This window comes from Muntiacus reevesi, chromosome 1 (genome assembly GCF_963930625.1).
Source record: "Muntiacus reevesi chromosome 1, mMunRee1.1, whole genome shotgun sequence".
NCBI lineage: Eukaryota > Metazoa > Chordata > Mammalia > Artiodactyla > Cervidae > Muntiacus > Muntiacus reevesi.
This window is the reverse complement of record NC_089249.1, coordinates 52,592,789-52,619,079: the sequence shown is the minus strand read 5'-3', so window position 1 is coordinate 52,619,079 and position 26,291 is coordinate 52,592,789. Positions and strand designations below refer to the sequence as shown.

Genomic DNA, 26,291 nt, shown 5'->3' with positions numbered 1-26,291 from the left:
GTTTCTCTGGGAGGGTGGGGGTTAGATTTAGTGCAAAGGGGCACTTTCTGGGGAGATGGAAATGTCATATTATCTTGAACAGCATGCTGACTGAGTTCATGGAATTAGAAAAAAGAACCTATTTTTCTAAAAACAAGGGTATGCAAACTATGACCCATGGACCAAATCTGGCCTGAGTGTCTCTCTTTAGCCTGTAAGCTAAGAATGTAAAAATCATTCTTTTTTAAAAGTTCAGAGAAAAAAGAAATCAAAAGAATACTATTTCATGACATACAGAAATAATATAAAATTCAAATTTCAGTGTCCATAAACCTCTAAAAAACAGCCACAGGGGAAAAAAAAAAAAGTCACAGGGACTTCCCTGGTGATCCAGTGGCTAAGACTCGCGCTCCCAATGCAGGAGGCCTGGGTTCAATCCCAGGTTAGGGAAGTAGATCCCATATGCCACAACTGAGACACGGCACAGCTTGCTAGTTAGCTACCTAGCTAGCTACTTAAATAAATGAGTAAATGAGTGAACACCCACATCCAGTATCAGTCATGAAGCATTGCTCCCCCCGCTACTAAAAGCTCCAGACTGCTCTAAGGATGTCATAAATAATTTAATCTCACTAAATATTATTATTATTAAATAAATTTAGTAATGGGTATGCTTATCATTCCCATTTTACAGGTGAGGCAAGTAATACACAGAGAGATGATGGAACTTTCTTCTCTCTCTTTAGTTGCTAAGTTGTATCCGACTCTTGCAATGCCATGATTGTAGCTTGCCAGGTTCCTCTGTCCATGGGAATCTCCAGGCAACAATACTGGAGTGGGTTGCGAAATGTTTCCTTCTCCAGGGGATCTTCCCTACCCAGGAATCAAACCTGGGTCACCGGCATTGCAGGCAGATTCTTTACCAACTGAGCTATGAGGGAAGCCCTTTTTTAGCTCCACATAATAGCTAAGTCTTAGAACCAGGAAAGAAAAGCGTTCATTTGTACAAAATCCTCTTTATTTAGGGTGGGATGAAAAGAAAGCCTCCGAGAATACTGAGCGCAAGTTCAGTCTAAATGCACGTGGATACCACTGGAGAGACAGAGTAACAATAACTTCGGGCAGTTCCTTTCAGTGGAAAAGGTAAAATTCATTGTGATGCTTCCTTGTCTGAGTGATCACACAGGTGTATTTAGTTTGCACAAATTCACTGAACTGCAGAGTAAGGAATGTGCCTTTTCTGTGTGTATTACTACATACCATCATCAACAAGTTTTTAGAAGACTGAAACCTCATTTCAGACTAGTTAATTCAACTTGGGTCAACCAGATCTCAAACTTACTTCACCATTCAGAAATGTTTTTGTTTCAGTATACTCATCTTTTTTTTTTTTTTTTTTTTTAAACACAAACACTATGTTTTCTGGAATGCTGTGACATATCACAGGTGTGCTCTGACGAAGGCTAGAACCAACAGTTGCCTCCCTGGACCAGCACAGAACAGGACCAGTGCTGCCCCACACTGCCCCCCAGGACAGGGTGATGATGAGTGCTGAGGGCACAAGGGAAATGAAGGCTCCCTGCTCCTCCTGTCCTTCAGAGACTCGCAGTTTCCTTCAACAGCAGAAAAGTCACCAAAGCAGTGCTGGCACAAAGGGAAAGTTCTCTGCTCTCGGTCACACCACCACCTGAAATTTCGGGACATTTGACTAGGATCAATTGTTTGTTTGCTTTTTAAAATAAATTAACATTTGATTTCAAAAGAAATCATTTAGGAGTAACTGACACAGTGCTATCACAAAGAAGCAGCTAATGTTAAGAGGCCAGGCGCCAGCACACAGCTGTAAGAGACAGACAGAACCCATGAGGAGGCAGCTCTGCAAACTGTAAACAAGTATTTCTCGTGTTTGATCATCGCCAACACACCCGTGAAGACAAGGCCTAAGTATGTAATAGGAAATTTCAGTAGATTTCAACTGTGCACAGTAGACTAGGAAAGGTGTGAGCCGGACAGCTTGCCAGGCTGGAGGCCCTGGGTCGTCACCTTCACGGCCTCACAGGCCTTTGTGCCGGGCTTGCCTCGCCCCTCAGGCCTCATCCATTCACTGGCTCCTTCCTGGTCTCCAGCACTCCCTATCCTGGGGACCACACCTCCAAACTTGTCACCCAGCCTACAAGGCCTACTGGGCTCCCACTCCTGCTGTGCTGTGGCCACTGGATTCCTTGAATGGCTGAGCATACAGAGACGAGTGGGGAAAGAAGGTGGCGGTGGGCCATGCAAGCCGCACACATGCACAATGACATCAGCCAAGGCGACAAGAGCCCCCCAGCTGGGGTTGGGCCCTGTCTTCCCTCCAGCTGAGAGGTGTCTTAGATGATTTCCAAAGGCTACAGAATGGGGTTTAATCATGAAGTCTCATTTTAGATGGTGGCAATGAACCAAAATTTAATAGGGTCAAGATTCTGCAGCTCAAACCAATCACATATCTGAACCACACATGGGACCTTCTGCAACCCCTAGGCTCTGCTCCAGGGCTTCAAGCCCCAGGCGCAACCCTCCCACCTGCACTTCATAAGTGGGTCTGTCCTTCCTGCGTTCACCCACTTATTGGGCTCTGCCTTGGGAAGCACCCATGTGAAGACTCAATTCCCTGCCCCTTTGCTCAAACACCTGCAGGCTCTGCAGACTTTAGAGCACTTGCTGTGTGGCCAGAGCGCACACTCTGTGGTGGGACCCAGGACTGAGGGTCCTGAGGGTGTCTGTCCTACAAAGAGCGAGGTGAGGCAAATGGACCCCTTGGACACTGATGAGTCATAGGTGAAAGAAAACAACCTCTGGAATGAGCAGCCTGGAAATGCGTTGTTTTGAGTCTTTTTGGGGGGGCCTTGCAGCACAGCATGTGGGATCTTAGCTGCCTGACCAGGGATTGATGATCACTCCAGTGGAAGTACGGAGTCTCAACCACTGGACCGCCAGGGAAGTCCTATGTTTCTTTAATCTTAAACTGGCCTTTCTTTTGACTGAATGACAATACTTTCAGAAATTTTAAATAAGAGCATAATTCACTAGGTGTACAAGCTTTTATGTCGAAGGCTATGTGAAATATGTTTATAAGAGTTAAGCGTTAAGGCACAAATGTTCATCTACTAAATTGGAGTATTTGACAATCCTATTTAGAGAAACAATAGTTATGATAACTAAATGCAAGATATGAAAAAGTAAAATTATATACACAGTATGACTACAAAACTTAGTGCTTAAAAAACAAAAACTCTCAAGCTACAGCTCAAAAAGCAAACCCTTCCTCATCGGGTCTGAGTGATAAGGCATACATTTCCTTCTGCTCTTTGTTCAGCATGACAGCCTGGACGCCCCTGGGGATGGACAACACACTCACAGAGCAACCAGGAGACTACCCCCACCATGTCAGGGCGGCTGAGCACCACGATGGATGCCGGAGCAGGTCATCACCCTCTCTCAAGTTATACCCACATGTTGACTCAGCCCTGACAGGCCCCTAAGAGTGAACTTACTACAACAGAAATATTTTACACATTGTCTTTTGTTAACTGTCTGAAAACTATAAACCATAATGCCCCAAACTTCTGTTTGGACAGGGGGACCAGGACTGGGAACCCCATCCAGTCTCTGCTTCCCAGAAGTGTCCCACACAGTTCAGTGCCATGGGGAACAGGATAAAAAGAATGGCTACTGAGTCCCTGGAAACAAGGGGCGAGGCCTGAGCAGAAGAGCATGTACTTGCCGACAGACACAAAATTCAGCTTCACGTTTCTACGTGTCTCACACGTAAGGGAACATGTGTACTTGGCGGCTAAAGTGTGAGAGGCCCAGAAGGCTCCATCTCAGAATGATGCTACTGTTCACAGTAAAAAGAGACACAGACCCAAGGGCAGAACTACAGTTAGAATCTCATTTTGTTAGGCATCATTTTACCAACACTGGAAACAAAGATGAGAAAGTAAGGCCTACACTGAGAGGAAAACACTCCATGTGACTGTGGTAGCTGGGGGACCTAAGAATAATGGTTATAGGTTTGTGGGAGTGGAAAAAAGACAATAAAATGAAAACTCAGCTGCAGAAGCAGCCAAAGGCAGGGCCCGGAACCACATGTGAATACACTGGACATCTCGGTAGATGATCTGCTCAGGTGTGCTCCAGGAGATACGAAACATCACCAGGACTGGTTACTCCTTCCACTGCCAGAAGAGGTAGGACTGGGGTTACTCACGTGATGTCCCTTCGTTGATAGCAGCCTTGGAGCAGGCGGGCGATCAGGTCGCTGATGAACTCCACGTCATCTCTGTGGAGAGCTGCTTCTAACTCCTGAGGAGGCGGAGACAGGGGCGAGAGCTCAGACACAGAGGCAGACTCCCAACACGCCGCCAGCGGCCCCCCCCACACCACCAGCGCCCAGCACGGCACTGTCCTTTCTGGCTTGGTGCAGCTCTTTGGTTTTCTAGGCGTTTCCTTCCCTACTGCTCTTACCAAGCTCCATTTCTTTCATCTGTACAGGCAGACACCTCTTTTTGTAAGTCAGTGCCATCACTTCTCGGCCTTTTGGCTAAGATCAGGTGCATAAGTCAATGCCAGCACAGTCACAAAAGAGCTTAACTTATGTAAACAGCCTATAATGCTTTCTATTTTAATGCAGGCATATAAAGGAGCAGATATGTAATTGATCAGAAAGCATTCATTTACTCAACAGTTTCAACAAGTAAGCCAATTGCAACAGCTCTTCAGAACCATGCCACTTGGAATGTTCTGTGCGCATACAGCCTGTGAGGCGCTACCCGTGCGGGGCTGCGGGGCGAATCCCAGGGAACAGGCAGTGGGATTTAGGCAGGGACGGCACACATAATCTAAACAAGGGTTCACTGAGGAGCTACAGGAACAGAGGTGACAGCCGGCATCTGGGGGACCCTATCCCTTTCCTTCTCAAGCTCCCACAGTGAACAGTCACCACTCCCAGGACACAGGCTCATGTCCGGTCCACCCGGAGGCTGTCCACCTGCTGTGCAAGCTGAGTCCCCAGGGTCCACTCTGCTGGTGGTGTGGCCAGCTCAGAACCAGATTCTGAGGGTCTTGTAAGTGGGTCCAAAAGCCCCAAGGGCACCAAAGACCAGCTTCTGACCTCCACACTGAGGAGCAGGCAGTGTACACAAGAGGAGGTCCACGTCTACTAGAAATACAGGGAAGGTCTTTTGCTCGATATTTTAATTCTTCTGTTTTATTATTCTGTGTTCAAAAGCTCCTAAGTTTGTAAACGCCTCGAAAACGTCACGTGACGCAAGCATTACTAAGCATACTGACCAACAAAAACAAACAACTGAAACCGCCCTGAGACGGAAGGGGCCCTGGACACCTCGAAAGCCAAGGCCTCAGTGTGAAAACGCTGTGCCAGCCCGAGGGCAGGCGTGGCCGGGATGTGCACACCTGTCACAGGGCGCCTGCTCTTCTGGGCAGACACCAGGGATGCTGAGCCCGCCCTTCCGAGGAGAAGCGGGTGGGCCTGAAGGATCTGCCATGTGCGTTCTGAGTAGAACTTTAACACTTAGAACACAAGTCCCACCCTGCCTCCCATGTCACCCACAGGATACCGAAACACACAATACACAAAATTCCTTTGTAGGCATATTTCTACAATATTGTGCCTCAAATTCAGAAGCACCTAGAAAAAACAGACCAAATCACACACGGTGACTTGAGAGACACTTTCCCCGGGGCCCTGCAGGACACAACCCGCAGAGTCACTGCTCCATCAGAGGCGGTGGCGCTGCCGCTGCACCCAGCTGTCCTCCCCGCAGCGGCCACAGGTGACCAGGGTCCCTGCACAGCCTCCGCTCTCACGGCCCTGCGCCCAGTGTCACAGAGAGACAGCAGAGAAGAAACAGAACAGCAATTTTAATCCCGCTGAACAGAGGACTGGCTTATCAGTTAAAATTTTTTCACTTCAATGGATACGGAGTTTGAGACTTACAAGATCAAGACGTTCTGGAACAGATTCATAACAAAACAAATATACTTACCACTACTGGAGTATGTGCACTCACACTTAACATTACTGGACTGTGCCCTGACACCTAACACCACTGGACTGTGTGCACTAACACGTAACACTACCAGACTGTACCCTCACACCTAACACCACTGGACTGTGCGCACTCACACTTAACACCATCGGACTGTGCCCTGACACCTAACACCACTGGACTGTGCACTCACACTTAACACTATCGAACTGTGCCCTGACACCTAACACTACTGGACTGTGTGCACTAACACGTAACACTACCAGACTGTGCCAGTGACACTGGACTGTTAACTTACATTCAACACTTCTGGACTGTGTACACTTAACACCAACGGGCTGTGCTGCGACACGTACCACTACCAGACTCTGTACACTTACACTTAACACTACTGGACTGTGCTGCTGCTGTTAAGTGGCTTCAGTCGTGTCCGACTCTGTGTGACCCCATAGATGGCAGCCCACCAGGCTCCTCCGTCCCTGGGATTCTCCAGGCGAAACTACTGGAGTGGGTTGCCATTTCCTTCTCCAATGAGTGAAAGTGAAAAGTGAAAGTGAAGTCGCTCAGGCATGTCCAACTCTTTGCGACCCCATGGACTGCAGCCTACCTGGCTCCTCCGTCCGTGGGATTTTCCAGGCAAGAGTACCGGAGTGGGGTGCCGTTGCCTTCTCTTTGGACTGTGCACTTACACCTAACACTACTGGACTGTGTCCTTATAACTAACACTACAGACTGTACTTAAAACAGTTACCACAGTAGAGTTTATGTATCTTTGACCACAATTTGGGGGGTCGGGGGAAGAACTTGCCACATTACAAGTATCCCAGGCAGACGCTGTGGTGATTTAAATGAGGTGACACTTATAAAAGCCAGACCAGCCTGGTGCGCAGTGAATGCTTCATAACACGTGAGCACTGCAGTTATCTCATTCTCAAGTGACAGTGTGTAGAAAAAAACAGACTGAAGAAAGTGGTCTTTTCAAAAATCAGATTTCTGAACAATAGAAATTCAAACTTTCTTTTAATACATGGCCTATATGCAAGATACTTTTGTTGTTGTTGTTGTTGTTGTTTTGCATGATGCTTTTGAACTGTAGTGTTGAAGAAGACTCTTGAGAGTCCCTTGGACTGCAAGGAGATCCAACCAGTCCACCCTAAAGGAAATCAGTCCTGAATATGCATTGGAAGGACTGATGCTGAAACTCCCAATACTCTCACCACCTGATGCGAAGAACTGACTCACTGGAAAAGACCCTGATGCTGGGAAAGATTGAAGGCAGGAGGAGAAGGACCCGACAGAGGATGAGATGGTTGGATGGCATCACCGACTTGATGGACATGAGTGTAAGCAAATTTCAGGAGCCGGTGAGAGAGAAGACTGGCATGCTGCAGTGCACGGCGTTGCAGTCAGACTTGACTGAGCGACTGAACTGAACTGACTCATGAGCCAATAAAACTCCATCCAAATCCAGGTTATTCACATCTACACCACTTCCACCTTCAGCCCAGAGCCCAGGCTAAGACAACCAGGGTTTTTAAACACACTTCAAAAGCCCCGCCCCCGCCGCTTCTCCTCACTCCCCACCCCCTTTTGTATTCCCTTTTCACGGTGGGCACTGGGCTGTGAGCACAGAATCTGAACTCTGCCAAGAAGCTCTGGGAGGGGGTAGGGGGAGCAACCAGCAAATCCCCGAGAAGGAACCAAGCAGAGCTCCTGAGCGCCACGCTCGCCCTCCTTGCAGCTGGCGTCACAGCTCATTAGGGATGAGCCTGTTCAGCCCTGGGACCTGGCGGTAGCTGCTGAGAAAAGGACCCCAGGGTGAGCCGGGGAGTAGTCGGGGAGTAGGGGCCTTGAGCCTGTGTGGTGGAAACTTTTCCCAAAACAGGGAGAACATCCTGGAGAGGCAGTCCAGGAACATCACTAACTCCTCCATGCCAGCACCACTCAAATTAGCTCTGCTCTCAAAGCTCACTGCAGGGCCTTCTAGCAGTGGACCCAATCCCGAGACCCCGAATCTTCTTTATTTTGTGTGAAAAAAGGTGGTAAAGAGAGAACAACTTTCTTTCCCTCAACTCCAAGGAAGAAGGGAGATGATGGACCTGCATTCTCCAGGCACAAAGACCCTGCTGAGCTTCCCCAAGGAGGGCAGGGCCTAAGGAAACAGCCACCTCGGCTGCACTTAATGTAAAAGGCACAGATCTTCCTCACCTGCACAGGGACCAGCTGCAATGCAGTGGGGGTCGCAAAGGTGGGGGCTTCCATGCATGCCCAGGACTGCGCTCAAAGGAGGTGCAAAGCAGGCCCTCCGAGGGCCATCCCAGCTGCCCTCTCAGAGAGGCTGCCTGGAGAGTGGGCCCAGGCTCCAGAAGGCACCCCTGGCACTTTGGCAGCTGATGCTTCTAACCTGGTATAAATCACCTTCACCCCCAAAGGCTGCTGAGCCAGTTCACGACATGTCGGCAGCTCTGCGCTGCACACGACAGCCGTTACCAGTCATGACGTAGGGAGCAACTTTCTAGAAAGGAGACCACACAGCTCCCCTCAGGCTGAAAAATACTCATCAAAGCAATAAATGTATAAACCTACATGAATATGCTTGTCTGAAAAGGTATAAATCATCAAAACTGGCTCCAGATAATGAAAAAAGGATCTGAAGTTACATACATCTTCCCCCACAGGCAAGCCCCACAGTACAGAAGTAACTGCTGAGCACTGAAGAGATGGGAGCGTCTCAACAGCCCAGGAGGCCGGAGCTGACGAGCCTGAGATCAGGGTTGGAATCTGGACTTCACATGGAGACTGTGCCCTCGGAACCCACGGCGTGTGGCTCATGTCACCGCTTCCTAGAGAGCTGGGTTTCCCCTGATGGTTTTGTTTTCATAATTGTAATTTATGATCATTTGGAAAGGTATGCTATTTTTAACATAAACATGTGAATGAATTTCAAAAATAAAACTGGAGTTATCATCAGACAACTTTTGTGTAAGCTACTTCAGCCAGAAGCCCCAGACCCCTGGGGTTAAGCAGGCCCACTCCTTGCTCACCACTGGATTGGCTAGAAATTAATTTAGATGGAACCAGTGAAATCAGGGAGAGAAGCAACAATCAAGACTGGAAGTTGATCTGGGCGTGGTGTGCAGGCCACAGCAAAACAGGGCCAGGGTGAGTCGGTCCCAGGCCCAGCCCAGGGAAGATGCCGGGGACGACAGTGAGTCAGGGCAGAGGGGGTGAAAGGGGAGCTGCAGGAGCAGAGTCCCTGAGATGCTGCAACTGTAGGTGGAAGGCAGAGAGCAGGACGTCTCAGGGAACAATTTTTAATACTGTGCCCCAGCCTCGCAACAACACAGTGGATCTCTAACTGATGAAAAACTGAGTGGGGGCGGGGAGGGGACAGAGATAACAAAGCCGGGAAATATCCTGGTTGTTCATGTGTGATCACGCCCTGGTCTCCTGGGTGAGAACAGCACAAAAAACTGTACACAGGACTTGGATGTGTGGGGCCCTCTCATCATCTCAGCCTCCGTGGTCACGTGTCAGAGGGTGTCACAAGGGAAAAGGCCCCTGCACCTAAAGACGTGCTCTGTGCCGGGCTCCGCAGCTCGTGCTGAGGCTGCCAACAGGCTGCGAGACATGCTCTTGAGGAGCATCACAACTGGGAGGGGGCAAGCGGCTCCCATTCCCGGTAGAGACAGCAGTGATTAAGAATGAGCTTGGTCAGCAGAGGAAGGGCCAGGATGTGAAAAGAGAAGACCAAAGACAGGAGCCCTGGAGCAACCAGGCTGAAGGATGAACGTGACTGAAGGTTTTCAGAAATGTCTGCCATCAAACTACGAGGAGAAATCTGTGAAGATAGGACAAACTAGCAATGACCCGGCTGTGGTTATAACTGAGAGAACAGTTCTGAACTAACTGAGAGAAGAAAAAGAACGCTCTATAACTCGTCTAGAAAATTCTTCAAGAAATGGGAATACCAGACCTGACGTGCCTCCTGAGAAATCTGTATGCAAGTCAAGAAGTAACAGAACTGGACATGGAACAACAGACTGGTTCCAAATTCAGAAAGCAGTACATCAAGGCTGTATACTGTGACCCTGCTTATTTAACGTATATGCAGAGTACATCATGTGAAATGCTGGGCTGGATGAAGCACAAGCGGGAATCAAGATTGCCAGGAGAAATATCAATAACCTCAGATATGCAGATGACACCACCCTTATGGCAGAAAGCGAAGAAGAACTTAAGAGCCTCTTGATGAAAGTGAAAGAGGAGAGTCACAAAGTTGGCTTAAAGCTCAACATTCAGAAAATTAAGATCACGGCATCCGGTCCCATCACTTCATGGCAAACAGAACAATGCAAACAGTGAGAGACTATTTTCTTGGGCTCCCAAATCACTGCGGATGGTGACTGCAGCCATGAAATTAAAGGACGCTTGCTCCTTGGAAGAAAAGCTGTGACCAACCTAGACAGCACATTAAAAAGGAGACATTATTTTGCCAACAAAGGTCTGTCTAGTGAAAACTATGGTTTTTCCAATAGTCATGTATGGATGTAAGAGTTGGCCTATAAAGAAAGCTGAGCACGGAAGAATGGATGCTTTTGAACTGTGGTGGTGGAGAAGACTCGAGAATCTCTTGGACTGCAAGGAGATTCAACCAATCCATCCTAAAGGAAATCAGTCCTGAATATTCATTGGAAGGAGTGATGTTGAAGCTGAAACTCGAATATTTTGGCCACTTGATGTGAAGAACTCACTAGAAAAGACCCTGATGCTGGGAAAGATTGAAGGTGGGAGGAGAAGGGGACGACAGAGGATGAGATGGTTGAATGGCATCACCAACACGATGGAGATGAGTTTGGGAAAACTCCAGGAGTTGGTGATGGAGAGGTAGGCCTGGCGTGCTGCAGTCCATGGGGTTGCAAAGAGTCGGACACGACTGAGCAACTGAACTGAACCCGTCTGCACACTGTCTAAAGGAATCCCCAGGTGCTGATCCAGCCCAGTCTCTGGTGGAGCAGGGCCCTTCACCAGGCTGGGGAGAAACAACCCCTCTTCTGATTCTCAGATCCCTGATGAGGACGTGGGTCTGGGTGTCAGGAAGGTGTGTGTGTTGAATGACAGATATCCATTTCAAAGAAATAACAATGTCCTACTCCACAGCACAAGGAACTACATTCAATGTTCTGTGATAAACCATAGTGGAAAAGAATATGAAAAAGAATGCACATATATGTGTAAGTGAGTCACTTGGCTACACAGCAGTCATTAACCCAACACAATAATTCAACGATACTTCAATTAAAAATACATTTAAAAACATAAACAAACGGCCATTCTGAGACCCTGGGTCCACTGGCCCTGGCAGGCTCTGCATCTACTCACGGAGCAGCCAACTGGTCACCTGAAAGCTCCCAAGGCAGAGCCAGCGCCAGGCCCGACGGGAGCTTCAGCGACGGGGCGGCTGAGAAGCAAGGCAGGAGTGGCTCTGCAGGGCTGGAGAGAGACTCTTCAGCAAAGTTCTTTCACAAAACAGTCATGAGGCTGTCCTGCTGGCTCCAGTGCAGGAGACAAGGGTTCGATCCCTGGTCTGGGAAGACCCCACATCCCACAGAACAACTAAGCCTGTGCCCCATAACTACTAAGCCCATGCTCCACAGCCAGAGAAGCCAGTGCAACGAGAAGCCCATGCAGCCCAAATCGAGAGCAGCGGCTGCTCGCCATACTTAGAGGAAGCCCACACACGGCAATGAAGACCCAGTGCAGTCACAAATAAATAAATACTTTTTAAAAAAACAAGTTATGTAGAACATTAATACTAATCAAGTTCCTTCTATTACAGGACACTCACCCAACTGTTTTATTTGGGGTAAGAAATTAACAAAGAGACACAGCTTGAGACAGCCTCAATCAATACAAGTTGTGGCTGCCTGCGAAGATCACTGATTGGTTCCCTGGGTTGATAACAAGTGTTGAAAGTCACATTAAATAGAAACATACAAGTGCTTATGTTGTAATGACCATGACTATACACCCATGAAGCAACTAAAAGCCAATCTTATTACTAAGCGAAAAGGGACTTGGAACAAAATTTTCAGAAATTAGTATTAAAAGCAGATTCAAAAAGATAGACGTGAGGTTGAAGTATTCTAGAAATCTGCCCTTGAGATCTTCATAACTGATTTTAGTGATGATGAAGAAATTATTTCTGGAAATAAGAATGGAGGAAAAACAATTATTTCTAAACTTAAAAATCCAAATGTTATCTGTTGTGTGGCAGAAACCAACACAACACTGTAAAGCAATTATTCTCCAATTAAGTTGTTCTAAAAATTCAAAGGTTTATGTAAAATCCCCAAAGTAAAATTTCCAAACAGAAATTTGACTCTTTTATCTGTTATTAGAAGTTTAAATACACTATGACACATAAACAGTCCAAAGTTTGTCTGAATCATCGCGTTATGAAGATGGCATGTGGTGTAAGTTTAAGCACCTGTGTAAAGTCTTCATGTTAACGCTACTATAGAAGGAATTGGGTCAGAATTCATAATTCCCACTCTTCCCACTTCACCAAAAAGGCAGAACCATTAATGTCCGGAAAGAGGAAAAAGTATGGGGAATGATACTGAACAGGGATCCCATTTCTTCTAGAACATGGCATAACTGGGTCCATTTATCCCTTAATCAACCTTCAAACAGACCAGAGTCACTGCCCACCCTCTACACCACCAGATCCCCTCCCAACCAGTTACTAACGCAAACCCTCCAGGTCACTTCAGATCCAGCCTTTTCATCTCCTCATTTTCCCTCCCGTGTCCCCTCATCCTCCACATAAAAACTGGACTGTTTATCAAGCTGGTTAGAAAAACAAGGAAGCCAGTATTTTCCAGTCAAAATTTACTGTTGTCTGCAGTGGGAAATGTAAACTACACAGGAGGAGGCACTTGGAAGGTTTTAACAAGGAAAAAAACACCTGAGGTTCTTAAGAATTAGTAGGAGACTCTGGGTTTGATTCAAGAGTTTGATGCAAACCGGCTGGAGAGTGGAGGAGTCACACAGGCAGACAGTAAAGAAGGTGGACCACGGGCAAGGAAAGCACTAACCAAGGCCTCCATGTCCACGTGCCTGGCCACTCCGGCTGCCTCCTGTTGCACACGTGCCTGTGCAAGCGCCTGGAACCTCCAAGCCAGGCCAGGATACCACACAACATCGATCATCATACATCCACGTGAGACTTTACTCCCGAAAGTGTCCTGACTGCCGGATAAATGTTGACAGCTGCCAAAATTACTAATGGGGGGGAGGGGGCGCGGTGGCGACATCGGGGAGGTGTGGGGGGAGAGGTGTAGAGGTCCCCAGAGCAGACTCACTTGTTCAGGGATGCACAGCGCCTTCTGGCCAGGCCACTTAGACAATGTACAAACTGGAGTAAAAATACTCCAGGCATGTGGTCACCCTGAACACTCTCTCACTAGTCAAGGAGCTTCATTAGCTGGCCTTAAGCAACAAGACTCCTGGTTAATTATCTGCCTGAAACTGACAAACCAGTAGCTCTCAAACAGTGAAACTGCACTAAATGACTGACTGAACCTCGGGGGTGGTTGAACACAATCTGTGCAAAATATCCTGGCAAGCACCGGTGATGTACACGCACCCTCTTTCTGATCAATCTGTACTTGAGCCAGCTGTAAGGCCCAGGCAGGAAGAGGAGGTAAATTTGTTCATGCTCTCCTCTGCCCTAACCTCTCTCCTTCTCCAGGCCTCAACTCCCTCCTCTCCCACCTCTGCAGGCTTCCCCTCCACCACCTCCAACTCTCCTGCAGGCCTCCTGCCATTCATACTCCACTCCCTCCTCAGAATCCCAAAGCCAGGAACCAACAATAGGACCCAACCCCCAGAGGCCCCAGCAGGAGATCAAGCCCAGCACCAGGAGCTGCCCCTGCCCAGTCCCACTGCTCTGGCAGAAAGCCTTTCAGTCACCCCTGACCCTTCTCTCATTTTACAGCCTACACCCGGCTGACTCTCCTGCAAATCCAAGTCAGAAACTGCTTCCCCTCCACCTCCTCCTCCAGCTGCTCTCTCAGCAACAACCCTTCAGGGCCTCCTAACTGGACCCTGCCCAGGGACATGACAGGCTCAAGTCAGAACAAAGCTCCAAGGGGATCCTGCAGGCAGCCCCCTGCAGACCCTCAGCCCTTCAACCCCAGTCCCCATCAGCCAGCCTCCTGCCTGCCCCTGGGGGACCCATAGTGCTTCTGCCACAGGCTGGGTGGCAGGACCCCATTCTGCACCTGCAAGGTTGCCCCATCATTGTCCAGTCCACCTACTGAGCTTTATTTTTCTAGTTAACTATCACTTATATATTACATGTTCATTTCTTCTCTTCCTTCCACTGTTATTATGTAAAGCCCTTGAGAAGCTTCCTGGTTTTTGCATGTGCCTGTTTCCCTAAATGCCCATGAGTATTTAGCACTTGTGTTTGAAAACTGGTCAGAACCCACAAGCCAAGATTCCAGACTGAAGACTATCAAAAAAAAGAGAAGCCCTAAGTTCTAGCTATCCTGAAGGACAATAATTTAAAAAATGAATATGGAGAACCATATAATGAAAATAAAAGCATCTGAAACATTTAATGACCACTTGGGAGTTTGGCCTGAAGTCATCTGTGGAAACTCTTTTCCAAAAATTTTATCTGGAGGAATTCACTTATAAAGCAGGCATAGGGGTTGGTCTCAGGTTAAATTAAGCTCACAGGCTCCAGGAGCCCTTCTGGGGTCAGCGCGGTGCAAAACGACCTCAACTGACCCTTTCAATATTTCCTGCATTAAATGGAGAGCTCACGGCGAACTAACCAGCAGTACTTCCCAAAAAATCACAGCTATGTCCCCATCTGTACAACAGTTTTAGTCTCTTCAGTTAGAAAGAAGGTCCTTCCTTCACACCCGCCCACCCACCCTGCAGAGAGGGGCTCTCTGAGGTCCAGAGGCAGGCCTGCAAGTACACGCACTTCTGCTGTCGCTTCCACTTAGAGACAGGTCACGCAGCGCACACGTGGTGGGCAGGGGTGTGCAGTGTTTCTTTCTCTGCCTGAGGACATCAGCTATGAATGCTGGGAAAGGGGCCTGAAAAATTACATCTCAGGAGCTGACAGACTATTAAGAAAGACTTATTTTGCTGGACAACTTACTGACATCGGTGAGAGGCAAAACTAAGTAAGCTGTGCAACAAAACAAGTTGCTTTGAAGGAAAAGAATAAACTGAACCAACAGAGGAGAGACATGCTCCTCCCATGCAATTAATGAAACTTCTGTACAAATGCAACTTTCTGCTCTGCTGACAAACGACAGTTCGTTACACGCCTGCAGAAGAGACCTTATTTCCTTGATGCTGGGAATGAGGGGGCACCCACAACTGGGAGGAGGACTGCTGTCCCCAAAGAGGTCTCCAGGACACAGCAAAGGAAAGGGAAGACTAATCCAAACCTGAAACCACCACCTGCTGGTCTGGGTAGAGATGGGAGACCACTAACACTGAAGAAACCCCAAGGGGTCATATCCTAGACAAGAAAAGTATTTGGTGCAAATGTGACAGATTTCTCTGCCCAAAAAGAAACATAGGATGTGAAATACAGGTTGCAGCTCCAGTATGAGGCACAGAATGTGAAAAGCCGCTCAGTTGTGTCCGACTCTTTGCAACCCTACAGACTGTACAGTCCATGGAATTCTCCAGGCCAAAATACTGGAGTGGGTAGCCTTTCCAGTCTCCAGGGGATCTTCCCAACCCTGGGATCGAACCCAGGTCTCCCACATTGACAGACGGAATCTTTACTAGCTGAGCCACAACGGAAGCCCAAGAATACTGGAGTAGTTAGCCATTCCCTTCTCCAGTGGATCTTCCCAACCCAGGGATAGAACCAGGGTCTCCCGCATTCCAGGCAGACTCTATAGCAGCTGAGCTCCCAGGGAAGCCAAATAATACTGGAGTGGGTAGCCTATCCCTCCTCCAGGGGATCTTCCCCACCCAGGGATCGAACTGGGGTCTCCTTCATCACAGGCAGATTCTTCACTAGCTGAGCCAGCAGGGAAACCCTATGAGGCACAGACCCAAACCCTAAGTTCAGTTCAGTTCAGTTGTTCAGTCATGTCCGACTCTTTGCGACCCCATGAACTGCAGCACGCCACATCTCCCTGTCCATCACCAACTTCTGGAGTTTACCCAAACTCATGTCCATTGAGTCGGTGATGCCATCCAACCATCTCATCCTCTGTCATTCCCTTCTCCTCCTGCCTTCAATCTTTCCCAACATCAGGGTCTTTTCAGCTCTTTGTATCAGGTGGTCAAAATACTGAAGTTTCAGCTTCAACATCAGTCCTTCCAATGAATACCCAGGATTGATCTCCCTTACGATGGACTGGATGGATCTCCTTGCAGTCCAAGGAACTCTCAAGAGTCTTCTCCAACACCACAGTTCAAAAGCATCAATTCTTCTGCACTCAGCCCTCTTTATAGTCCGACTCACATCCATACATGACCACTGGAAAAACCACAGCCTTGACTAGACAGACCTTTGTTGACAAAGTAATGTCTCTGCTTTTTAATTTGCTGTCTAGGTTGGTCATAACTTTCCTTCCAAGGAGTAAGCGTCTTTTAATTTCATGTCTGCAATCACCATCTGCAGTGATTTTGGAGCCCCCAAATATAAAGTCAGACAGTGTTTCCCCATCTATTTCCCATTAAGTGATGGGACTGGATGCCATGATCTTAGTTTTATGAATGTTGAGTTTTAAGCCAACTTTTTCACTCTCCTCTTTCACTTTCATCAAGAGATCTTTAGTTCGTCTTCACTTTCTCCCTTAAGGGTGGTGTCATCTGCATATCTGAGGTTATTGATATTTCTCCCAGCAATCTTGATTCCAGCTTGTGCTTCTTCCAACCCAGCGTTTCTCATGATGTACTCTGCATATAAGTTAAATAAGTAGGGTGATAATATACAGCCTTGACGTACTCCTTTCCCGATTTGGAACCAGTCTGTTGTTTCATGTCCAGTTCTAACTGTTGCTTCCTGACCTGCATACAGGTTTCTCAAAAGGCAGGTCAGGGGGTCTGGTATTCCCATCTCTTGAAGAATTTTCAATAGTTTATTGTGATCCACAGAGTCAAAGGCTTTGGCACAGTCAATAAAGCAGAAATATATGTTTTTCTGGAACTCTCTTGCTTTTTCGATGATCCAGCGGATATTGGCAAATTGACCTCTGGTTCCTCTGTCTTTTCTAAAACCAGCTTGAACATCTGGAAGTTCATGATTCAAATATTGCTAAAGCCTGGCTTGGAGAATTTTAAACATTACTTTACTAGCGTGTGACATAAGTACAACTGTGCAGTAGTTTGAGCCTTCTTTGGCATTGCCTTTCTTTGCGATTGGAATGAAAACTGACTTTTTCCAGTCCTGTGGCCACTGCTGAGTTTTCCAAATGTGCTAGTATATTAAGCGCAACACTTTAACAGCATCGTCTTTTAGGATTTGAAATAGCTCAGCTGGAATTCCATCACCTCCACTAGCTTTGTTCATAGTGATGCCTCCTAAGGACCCCTTGACTTCACACTCCAGGATGTCTGGCTCTAGGTGAGTGATCACACCATTGCAGTTATCTGGGTCATTAAGATCTTTTTTGTATAGTTCTTCTGTGTATTCTTGCCACCTCTTCTTAGTATCTTCTGCTTCTGTTAGGTCCATACCATTTCTGTCCTTTATTGAGCCCATCTGTGCATGAAATGTTCCCTTGGTGTATCTAATTTTCTTGAAGAGATTGCTAGTCTTTCCCATTCTATTGTTTTCCTCTATTTCTTTGCACTGATCACTGAGGAAAGCTTTCTTATCTCTCCTTGCTATTCTTTGGAACTCTGCATTCAAATGGGTATATCTTTCCTTTTCTCCTTTGCTTTTCTTTTCGCTTCCCTTCTTTTCACGGCTATTTGTAAGGTCTCTTCAGACAGCCATTTTGCTTTCTTGCATTTCTTTTTCTCGGGGATGGTCTTGCTCCCTGTCTCCTGTACAATGTCATGAACCTCCGTCCATAATTCATCAGGCACTCTATCAGATCTAGTTCCTTAAATCTATTTCTCACTTCCACTGTATAATCATAAGGGATTTGATTTAGGTCATACTTGAATGGTCTAGTGGTTTTCCCCACTTTCTTCAATTTAGGTCTGAATTTGGCAATAAGGAGTTCATGATCTGAGCCACAGTCAGCTCCCAGTCTTGTTTTTGCTGACTATATAGAGGTTTTCCATCTTTGGCTGCAAAGAATATAATCAATCTGATTTCGGTGTTGACCATCTGGTGATGTCCATATGTAGAGTCTTCTTTTGTGTTGTTGGAAGAGAGTGTTTACTCTGACCAGTGCGTTCTCTTGGCAAAACTCTATTAGCCTTTGCCCTGCTTCATTCTGTATTCCAAGGCCAAATTTGCCTGTTACTCCAGGTATTTCTTGACTTCCTACTTTTGCATTCCAGTCCCCTATAATGAAAAAGACATCTTTTTTAGGTGTTAGTTCTAAGACGTCTTGTAGGTCTTCATAGAACCCTTCAACCTCAGCTTCTTCAGCGTTACTGGTTGGGGCATAGACTTGGATTACTGTGATATTGAATGGTTTGCCTTAAAAATGAACAGAGGGAAAAAAAAATGAACAGAGATCATTCTGTCATTTTTGAAACTGCATACAAGTACTGCATTTTGGATTCTTGTTGACTATGATGGCTACTCCACTTCTTCTAAGGGATTCCTGCCCACAGTAGTAGATATAATGGTCATCTGAGTTAAATTCACCCATTCCAGTCCATCTTAATTTGCTGATTCCTAGAATGTTGACGTTCACTCTTGCCATCTCCTGTTTGACCACTTCCAATCTGCCTTGATTCATGAACCTAACATTCCAGGTTCCTGTGCAATATTGCTCTTTATAGCATCAGATCTTGCTTCTATCACTAGTCACATCCACAACTGGGTGTTGTTTTTGCTTTGGCTCCATCCCTTCATTCTTTCTGGAGTTATTTATCCTCTGATCTCCAGTAGCATATTGGGCACCTACTGACCTGGGGAGTTCATCTTTCAGTGTCCTATCTTTTTGCCTTTTCATACTGTTCATGGGGTTCTCAAGGCAAGAATACTGAAGTGGTTTGCCATTCCCTTCTCCAGTGGGCCACAGTCTGTCAGCCCTCTCCACCCTGACCCGGCCGTCTTGTGTGGCCCCACACGGCATGGCTTAGTTTCACGGAGTTAGACAAGCTGTGGTCCGTGTTATCAGGTTGGCTAGTTATCTGTGATTGTGGTTTCAGTCTGTCTGCCCTCTGATGCCCTAAAAGTAGCCGGCAAATGACAGACTCCACAACATCTAAGTGGCTCTGTCCGGACATAGAAACTAGAAGCTTCACACTTAAATAAAAAGGGCCAGAAAACTGAGCTTCTAAATCAGGCCCCCTCTCAAGGTCCAAAGTGAGACTCCAGGTTACAAGTGTAAACTGAAGGTGTCACAGGTGACAGGCTCCTGAGCAGAGGGTAAAGCCGTTTCCCACAGGGATGTGCGTCAGCAAGCCTGGCGGCCTCCTCTGGTACAAACAGACCTGCTGGCTCCTGCTTGACAGTGAGATCCACTTTTCAGCTGGACTGTCTGTCCTGACACCCTGCACCTGCACTCTGGTCTGCAACGTGGGTGTGAGCTGTGAGGTTCATCGCAGATCACTCTTGACCAGTCATCCTGCTGCTGTGAACCACAGTCCCACAAAACTTAGCGGCTTAAAACAACAACCACTATGTTCTTTCTCACCCCGCCCTCGGTGAGTGGGGAACTTGGAGCTGCCTGGCCTCAGGGCTCTTGTGTGTGGTCAGATGCTGGCCAGGGTTCCATCAGCTAAGGACCATCCACACTCCCGGTGCTCACATCCATGGCAGGCACTGCATAAGCGAATCGGTCCCTCCTACAGGGGTCTTCACACGACTGCCAGAGTGTCCTCGTGCTGTGTAACATGTGAGCCAGGAGACCAAGGCTGAGGCCGTTCTGTCCCAGCCTCTGAAGGCACACGCCCCTCCCGCTGGATTCCACAGGCTCTGCGCATCAGCCAGATTCAGACTGGGAGGGGACAAGAACCACTGGGACATGTCAGAAGCTGGCTGTTTCACACTCTTCTAACATGTAGTTACTAAAAGCCACTAGTACTAAGTTCGTCTCTGAAATCCAACATCATCATCCAAGCTATGAATACTGAACTTCTCACTTACCGAACAGTAAGAAGATCGAACAAACACTGGCATATTGAGTGCAGCACTTTAACAGCATCATCTTTTAGGATTTGAAATAGATCAGCTGGAATTCCATCACCTTCACTAGCTTTGTTCATAGTGATGCCTCCTAAGGCCCACTTGACTTCGCATTCCAGGATGCCGGGCTCTAGGTGAGTGATCACACCATCATGGTTATCAAGGTCATGAAGATCTTTTTTGAATAGTTCTTCTGTGTATTCATGCCACCTCTTCTTAATATCTTCTGCTTCTGTTAGGTTCGTACCATTTCTGTCCTTTATTGTGCCCATCTTTGCATGAAATGCTCCCTTAGTATATCTAATTATCTTGAAGGGATCGCTAGTCTTTCCTACTCTCTTATTTTCCTCTATTTCTTTGCATTGTTCACTTAGGAAGGCTTTCTTATCTCTCCTTGCTATTCTCTAGAAATCTGTATTCTGATGGGGTTATTTTTCCTCTTCTCCTTTTCCTTCTCTTCCACTTCTCTTCTTTTCTCAGCTATCTGTAAGGACACCTCAGACAATCATTTTGCCTTCTTGCATTTTTCCTGGAAATGGTTTTGATCACCTCCTCCTGTACAATGTTACGAACCTCCGTCCATAGTTCATACTTGAATGGCCTACAGGTTTTCCCTACCTTTTTCAATTTAAGTCTGAAGTTTACAATAAGGAGTTCATGATCTAAGCCACAGTCAGCTCCCGGCTTTTTTTTTTTTCCCCTGATTGTATAGAGCTTCTCCATCTTCAGCTGCGAAGAATACAATCAATCTGATTTTGGTATTGACCACCTGGTGATATCCATATGTAGAGTCATCTCTTGTGTTGTTGGAAGACAATTTTTGCTTTGATCAGTGCATGCATTATCTTGGTAAAACTGTTAGCCTTTACCCTGCTTCATTTTGTACTCCAAGGCCAAATTCCGTTACTCCTTCAAAGAACCATTCACCTTCAGCTTCTTTGGCATTAGTGCTTCACCAGTGACGGCAGTGTTGGCGTGCTCACACCGAGCTCTGGCCACATGGTGGACGCCGTGCTGCACTCTCCACACCCACCGTCTCAACCCCCTCCACTGCTGTGTCCCTCACTCAGCACTCACTGGAAATATCTGGGCAGCAGGAGGACAGCTGGAACCAGTGGCCAAGTTGAGAAGACGCCTGACCTCAGACCAAAGGATGGAAAGCAGTCAGCCACACAGAAGACACAAGTGAGGGCTTTCCAGGCAAGTGAAGCCACGGCTGAAAAGCTCTGAGGAGCTGCAATGCAGGAGTAGATCTGAAATGCAGGATGAAGTCAGCCTGGTAAACTGAGACACGAAGAGTCTATCTTCTGTGACAATGAACAGGAAGCTCTTAAGCAGCAAAGTGACAGCCTGGATTTATTACTCCAGCTGCTGGTGGCACGTGCACTAGACATTGGTTAGAAGCGAACAACGATGATCCAGACCTGGGATGATGGTGGCTGGCCTAGAGCAGCAGCAGGTCAAGGGAGGGAAAGAAGGGCAGATATTCCAGATTCATGCTCAGTCAAACTAACAGAACGGCTGGAAGGCAGGAAATGTAGAAGGCAAAAAAGAAGCAGGAGACTAAGAAGATAAAGGGATCTGGGTGTAGGCAAAACTTCAGTAAATTGTGACATTTTCTACAGTGGATAACATTGGATTAGAGGTTGGAGAAATCAAACAGACACAGTAACTTACGAGGAAGAGGGACGTGTACACACAAGGAATGGTGAGGTACACAGCCAGTACTTTTGGAAACATACATATGACCAGCAGTTAATGAGATCTTTTCATTGCACAGGCTTCTGTACTGATTCAATGTTAAGAAATTGAGGTCATGTATCACTTTATTCCATTAAAAACTATCTTTTTCAGCTTCAGAGATATAACTGACAAAAAATGCAAGATACTTAAAAGTATAATTTGATACACATAGACACCATGAAAAGATCACCACCATCCACTCATTAACACATCTGTTACCCCACGTATTTACACCTCTCTTGGGGGTGGGGAGAAATTTTAATTCTACTTTCCAGAAAATCTCATAAAATACTGTTGCCAACTACAGTCACCATCCTCAGATCTCATTCCTCTTATAACAGGAAGTTTATGCCCTTTCACCAGCCTCTCTCCATTCCCCCTCCTTTCAGCAACAAGTCGTCTACTCTGTCTCTAGAAGTTCCATTTAAATCCACACATAAGTGAGATTATGTAGCATTTCTCCTGTGTCTGGTTTATTTCACTCAGCATAATGCCCTCTGGGTTCATCCGTGTTGCTGCAAATGGCAGGATTTCCTTCTCTTTAAAGGCTGAATAATATTTAACTGAATGTACATACAGACCACATCTTCTTGATCCACTTACCCAATAACAGACCCTCAGGCTGTTTCCATAATGCTGTAATGAACATAGGAAAACAGGTATCTCTTCAAGATGATGACTTCCTCTGGATTATATGGTAATTGTGTTTTGAATTTCTTGAGGAACCTCCATACTCTTTTCCATAGTGTCTGTACTAGCTTATATTCCCACCAACAGTGCACAAAGATTCTCTTTTCTCTGTGTCCTCACCAGCACTAGCTATCATTTGTCTTTTTGCTAACAAGCCATTCTGACAGGTGCGAGATGACACCTAACTGTGATTTTGATTTGCATATCCCTGATGATTAGTGACGTTGAGTACCTTTTCATATACCAGGAAAATGGTACAGGAATTAACACCTGGGAGTGATCATGACCTTTTCCCCCTCCCTGTGGGTACCTTTCCATCATCCATCCTCCTAGGCTCTCACAGGACTCTTACTGCTTAAAGAGACTCTGCCTTTTCTTTATTTCTTTCAAGATTAATTCAAAAATAATAAAATCATTTAAAATATGATTACAATTACTAACAAGTTACAGCTAAGAAGAATTTTAATAGTGAAATCACCCTGTGGAATACTATCAAGTGGAAAGATTAAGTATGTAGAACTAACCTAAAAGCGCATGACTCTAACCTGATGTGCAACTGCTGACCCACTTTGTTGTTTTCATTTACTGCAAATATAAGGATTTCTAGAATGCCTGGGTCAGATATTTCAGTTTTTAAGAAAACAAGCTCAAAAAGAGGAGCTGAGACATGCAGACAAAGGAACATGTCAAAGCAAAGCTGGATCACAATTAAATGGGCCCAAATAAAGAATAGGGAAAAGGCTCTTTAAAGTAAGAAAAGGGTTTTTCCCCCCAAGTTGAAAAATAAAAATCCACCTAACAAAACATGAGCAAATTCTCCCAATTATTACTTATTCCATCATTAAGCCAAAATTTGAATGGCTCTATGGAATAATTTCCTGGTAATTTCTAAACACACTATTTAAAATTTCTATTAACAAATTCACACATGAAAATATGACTATCCTATGCAAAGAACAGTAACAGGTAAATATCCTACAATGTTAATACTTTCCATATAAAGTTACAATTCAATCACTGCAATGCTGGCCTAAGAACAGACCCTAAAATAATGGAAGAGACATGTATCAACCTAACAACATTTCAAGTAACAGAAAAAACATTAATCAGTAAATGATTCTGGCATAACTGGCTCATTTTCTGGAAAACACACTCAATTTAACACCACACACTCAATTTAAATAATAAAAGCTAAAAATATCAAAACACAGTCTTTCTAAGCATTCTATCCACAAAAGAAAATTCAAACAGCCCGACATGATCCGTGAGTAGAGTGTAATAAAGACCAACATCCAGTAAGTGAAACACTGTGACAGAGCACAAGTGGCCTCTGGTAGAGATGGAGCACGTTAAACCCAATCTGAAATGGCATAAAAGAAGAAACGGCATAAAAAGAGCTGCTGCCACTCATCACAAGTTCTAAAGGAAAAAAAAAAAAAGAGTAGTTCCATTTTTGCCTATCAAAGTGGCCGAAATAGCAGGCTCATATACTGATAGTTTATTCCACACTTCTGAAACAAGAAAATGGTACTTTTGTGAACAAAAATTATTAAAATGAATATTGAGACAGTTTTCATTACTGTACTAAAAAGAACACTGGAAGCGCTATTGAAAAAGTTGGGGTTTAGCACCCGTACTGCAGTAATTAACAAGTCCTATGACTGTCAACTCACTTTTGTCTCTCTAGTTTAAAACTCTGGGTTACAGTCTGAGACCACATCACCAAACTCATCACTCTTCTTTTCAGAACGTTCATAACAAAACATAAAGACATTAATTTAAGCAATGTTTTAGAGAAGTATACCTCCATGTATGGTCTATGGACCTGAACATCTCTTGAGAGCACTTATTAAACAACAACACAGGACTCTTTCCAAAATAGGATCAGGGTGGGAGTGCTGTCATGGAGTCAGATATAGGTAAATTATTAAACCTTGAGTGAAGCACCCCAAACAACACTTTCTTAAAAAGGTTTCATCAGGTTTGAATATATGTTATTCTATACAAATAAGGGCGTGTGTGTGCACGCGCGCTGAATTGTGTCCAACTCTTTGCAACCTCATGGACCCTAGCCCATGAGGTTCCTTTGTCCATGGAATTTTCCAGGCAAGAACACTGGAGTGGGTTGCCATGTCCTTCTCCATATAAATAAGGGTAAGTGGTTTTTAAAAAGCCTACTACGGCACAAAAGTCATTTCATAAACTAGAATAAAACTATGTGGTTCATGTAGTAAAATGATCATCTAAGCACACCCATGCCTTCTACCATATTCCTGCCAGCAAGAAATGTCTAATTCATCCAGCACCATTCAAGACCTCCAACAACAGCCAGCCAGCTTTTGCTGCCCCAGCACACGTCGCCTGTTATCAGACCCGACAACCCTGAGTGACTACAGCAGATATACTGCACTACCTTCTTGCACGTCAACTTACCAAATAAATGTTCCACACAGCACAGGTTAAGTCTCCAATGGCTGTACAAACGTCATGGTGAGTAGCTCCGTTTTGTAGCAGACAGTGGCCAAGGAAGACTGGCTAAAGTGCATAAAAACCTACCTGGCTCAATCTAGCCCTGGGAATTAATGTTTAAGGATTGACAGAACCTATAGCCAGTCTTGGCTTCTCAGTCCCAGACTGGCGGAGCGGGGTAGGATTTCATTCCTAATAAATCTTTTGAGAGACAACTGAAATAAAAAAATGTTTTCTTACCACTCTTTGCTATGTACCACTCCCTTCCACTTCTCCCCAAGGAAGACTACATTCTGTACCGGATCACGTTGCTGTTGTTGTTCAGTCTCTAAGTTCTGTTTGTCTCTTTTGTGACCCCCGTGGACTGTAGTCCACCAGGCTCCTCTATCCATGTGATTTCCCAGGCAAGAATACTTGAGCAGGTGGCAATTACCTTCACCGGAGGATCTTTCCTGACCCAGAGGTGGAACCCCTGTCTCCTGAACTGGCAGGCAGATTCTGTACCTCTGAACCACCTGGGAAGTCCCACCAGATCAGGTACCATATTCAATAATCAAGAGGCCCAAGGGGTCAACAAGCAGAGCGAGCATGAAGGGGGGCAGGGGGGGTGGGGGGATAGAACAGGACAGATCTGGATTCAACTCAAACGTGGCTTCCTCAGGTACTAGAGGTACAACCTAGAGAATCATCACTTCTGAGGCATTTTCAGTTTTGTGCCATTAAAACAGAGAAAGAGAGTCCAGTTTTTCAGTCACTGGGGCAAATGGGACAAGTAACCAGAAACGTAACAAGGCACGTGTACCTGAGGACATCAAGTTCAGGTGCAAGGAAGCCCTTTGATAAATCATGAGGATTGGAATGCCTGAGCGATGGTGTTTGTTCATCCTTTTTACAAAATGCTATAAATGACTATGTACGTACATGCATACATACGAAAACACAGTTTATATAAACTCAAAAGGCAATCATACTATTCATTCTAGGTGTTTCATAAATGCAATCTTTCTTCCTCCTTATCTTCTACATCAGTAATACTTCATCCTTTCTTT

At 45.9% G+C, this 26,291-nt stretch overlaps 1 protein-coding gene across 2 annotated transcripts in view; it reads right to left on the bottom strand.

Annotated features, from left to right (window-relative positions):
- CECR2 (CECR2 histone acetyl-lysine reader) overlaps window positions 1-26,291 on the bottom strand; it is a 116,490-nt gene that overhangs the window by 37,097 nt on the left and 53,102 nt on the right. Inside the window, exon 2 of one of the 2 annotated variants that reach the window (XM_065943253.1) lies at window positions 4,229-4,323. The exons of the other annotated variant lie outside the window; for it this stretch is intronic. Within the exon in view, the coding sequence (XP_065799325.1) occupies window positions 4,229-4,323 (95 nt within the window). The remainder of the gene's footprint in view (window positions 1-4,228; window positions 4,324-26,291) is intronic. 2 annotated transcript variants of the gene reach the window in all.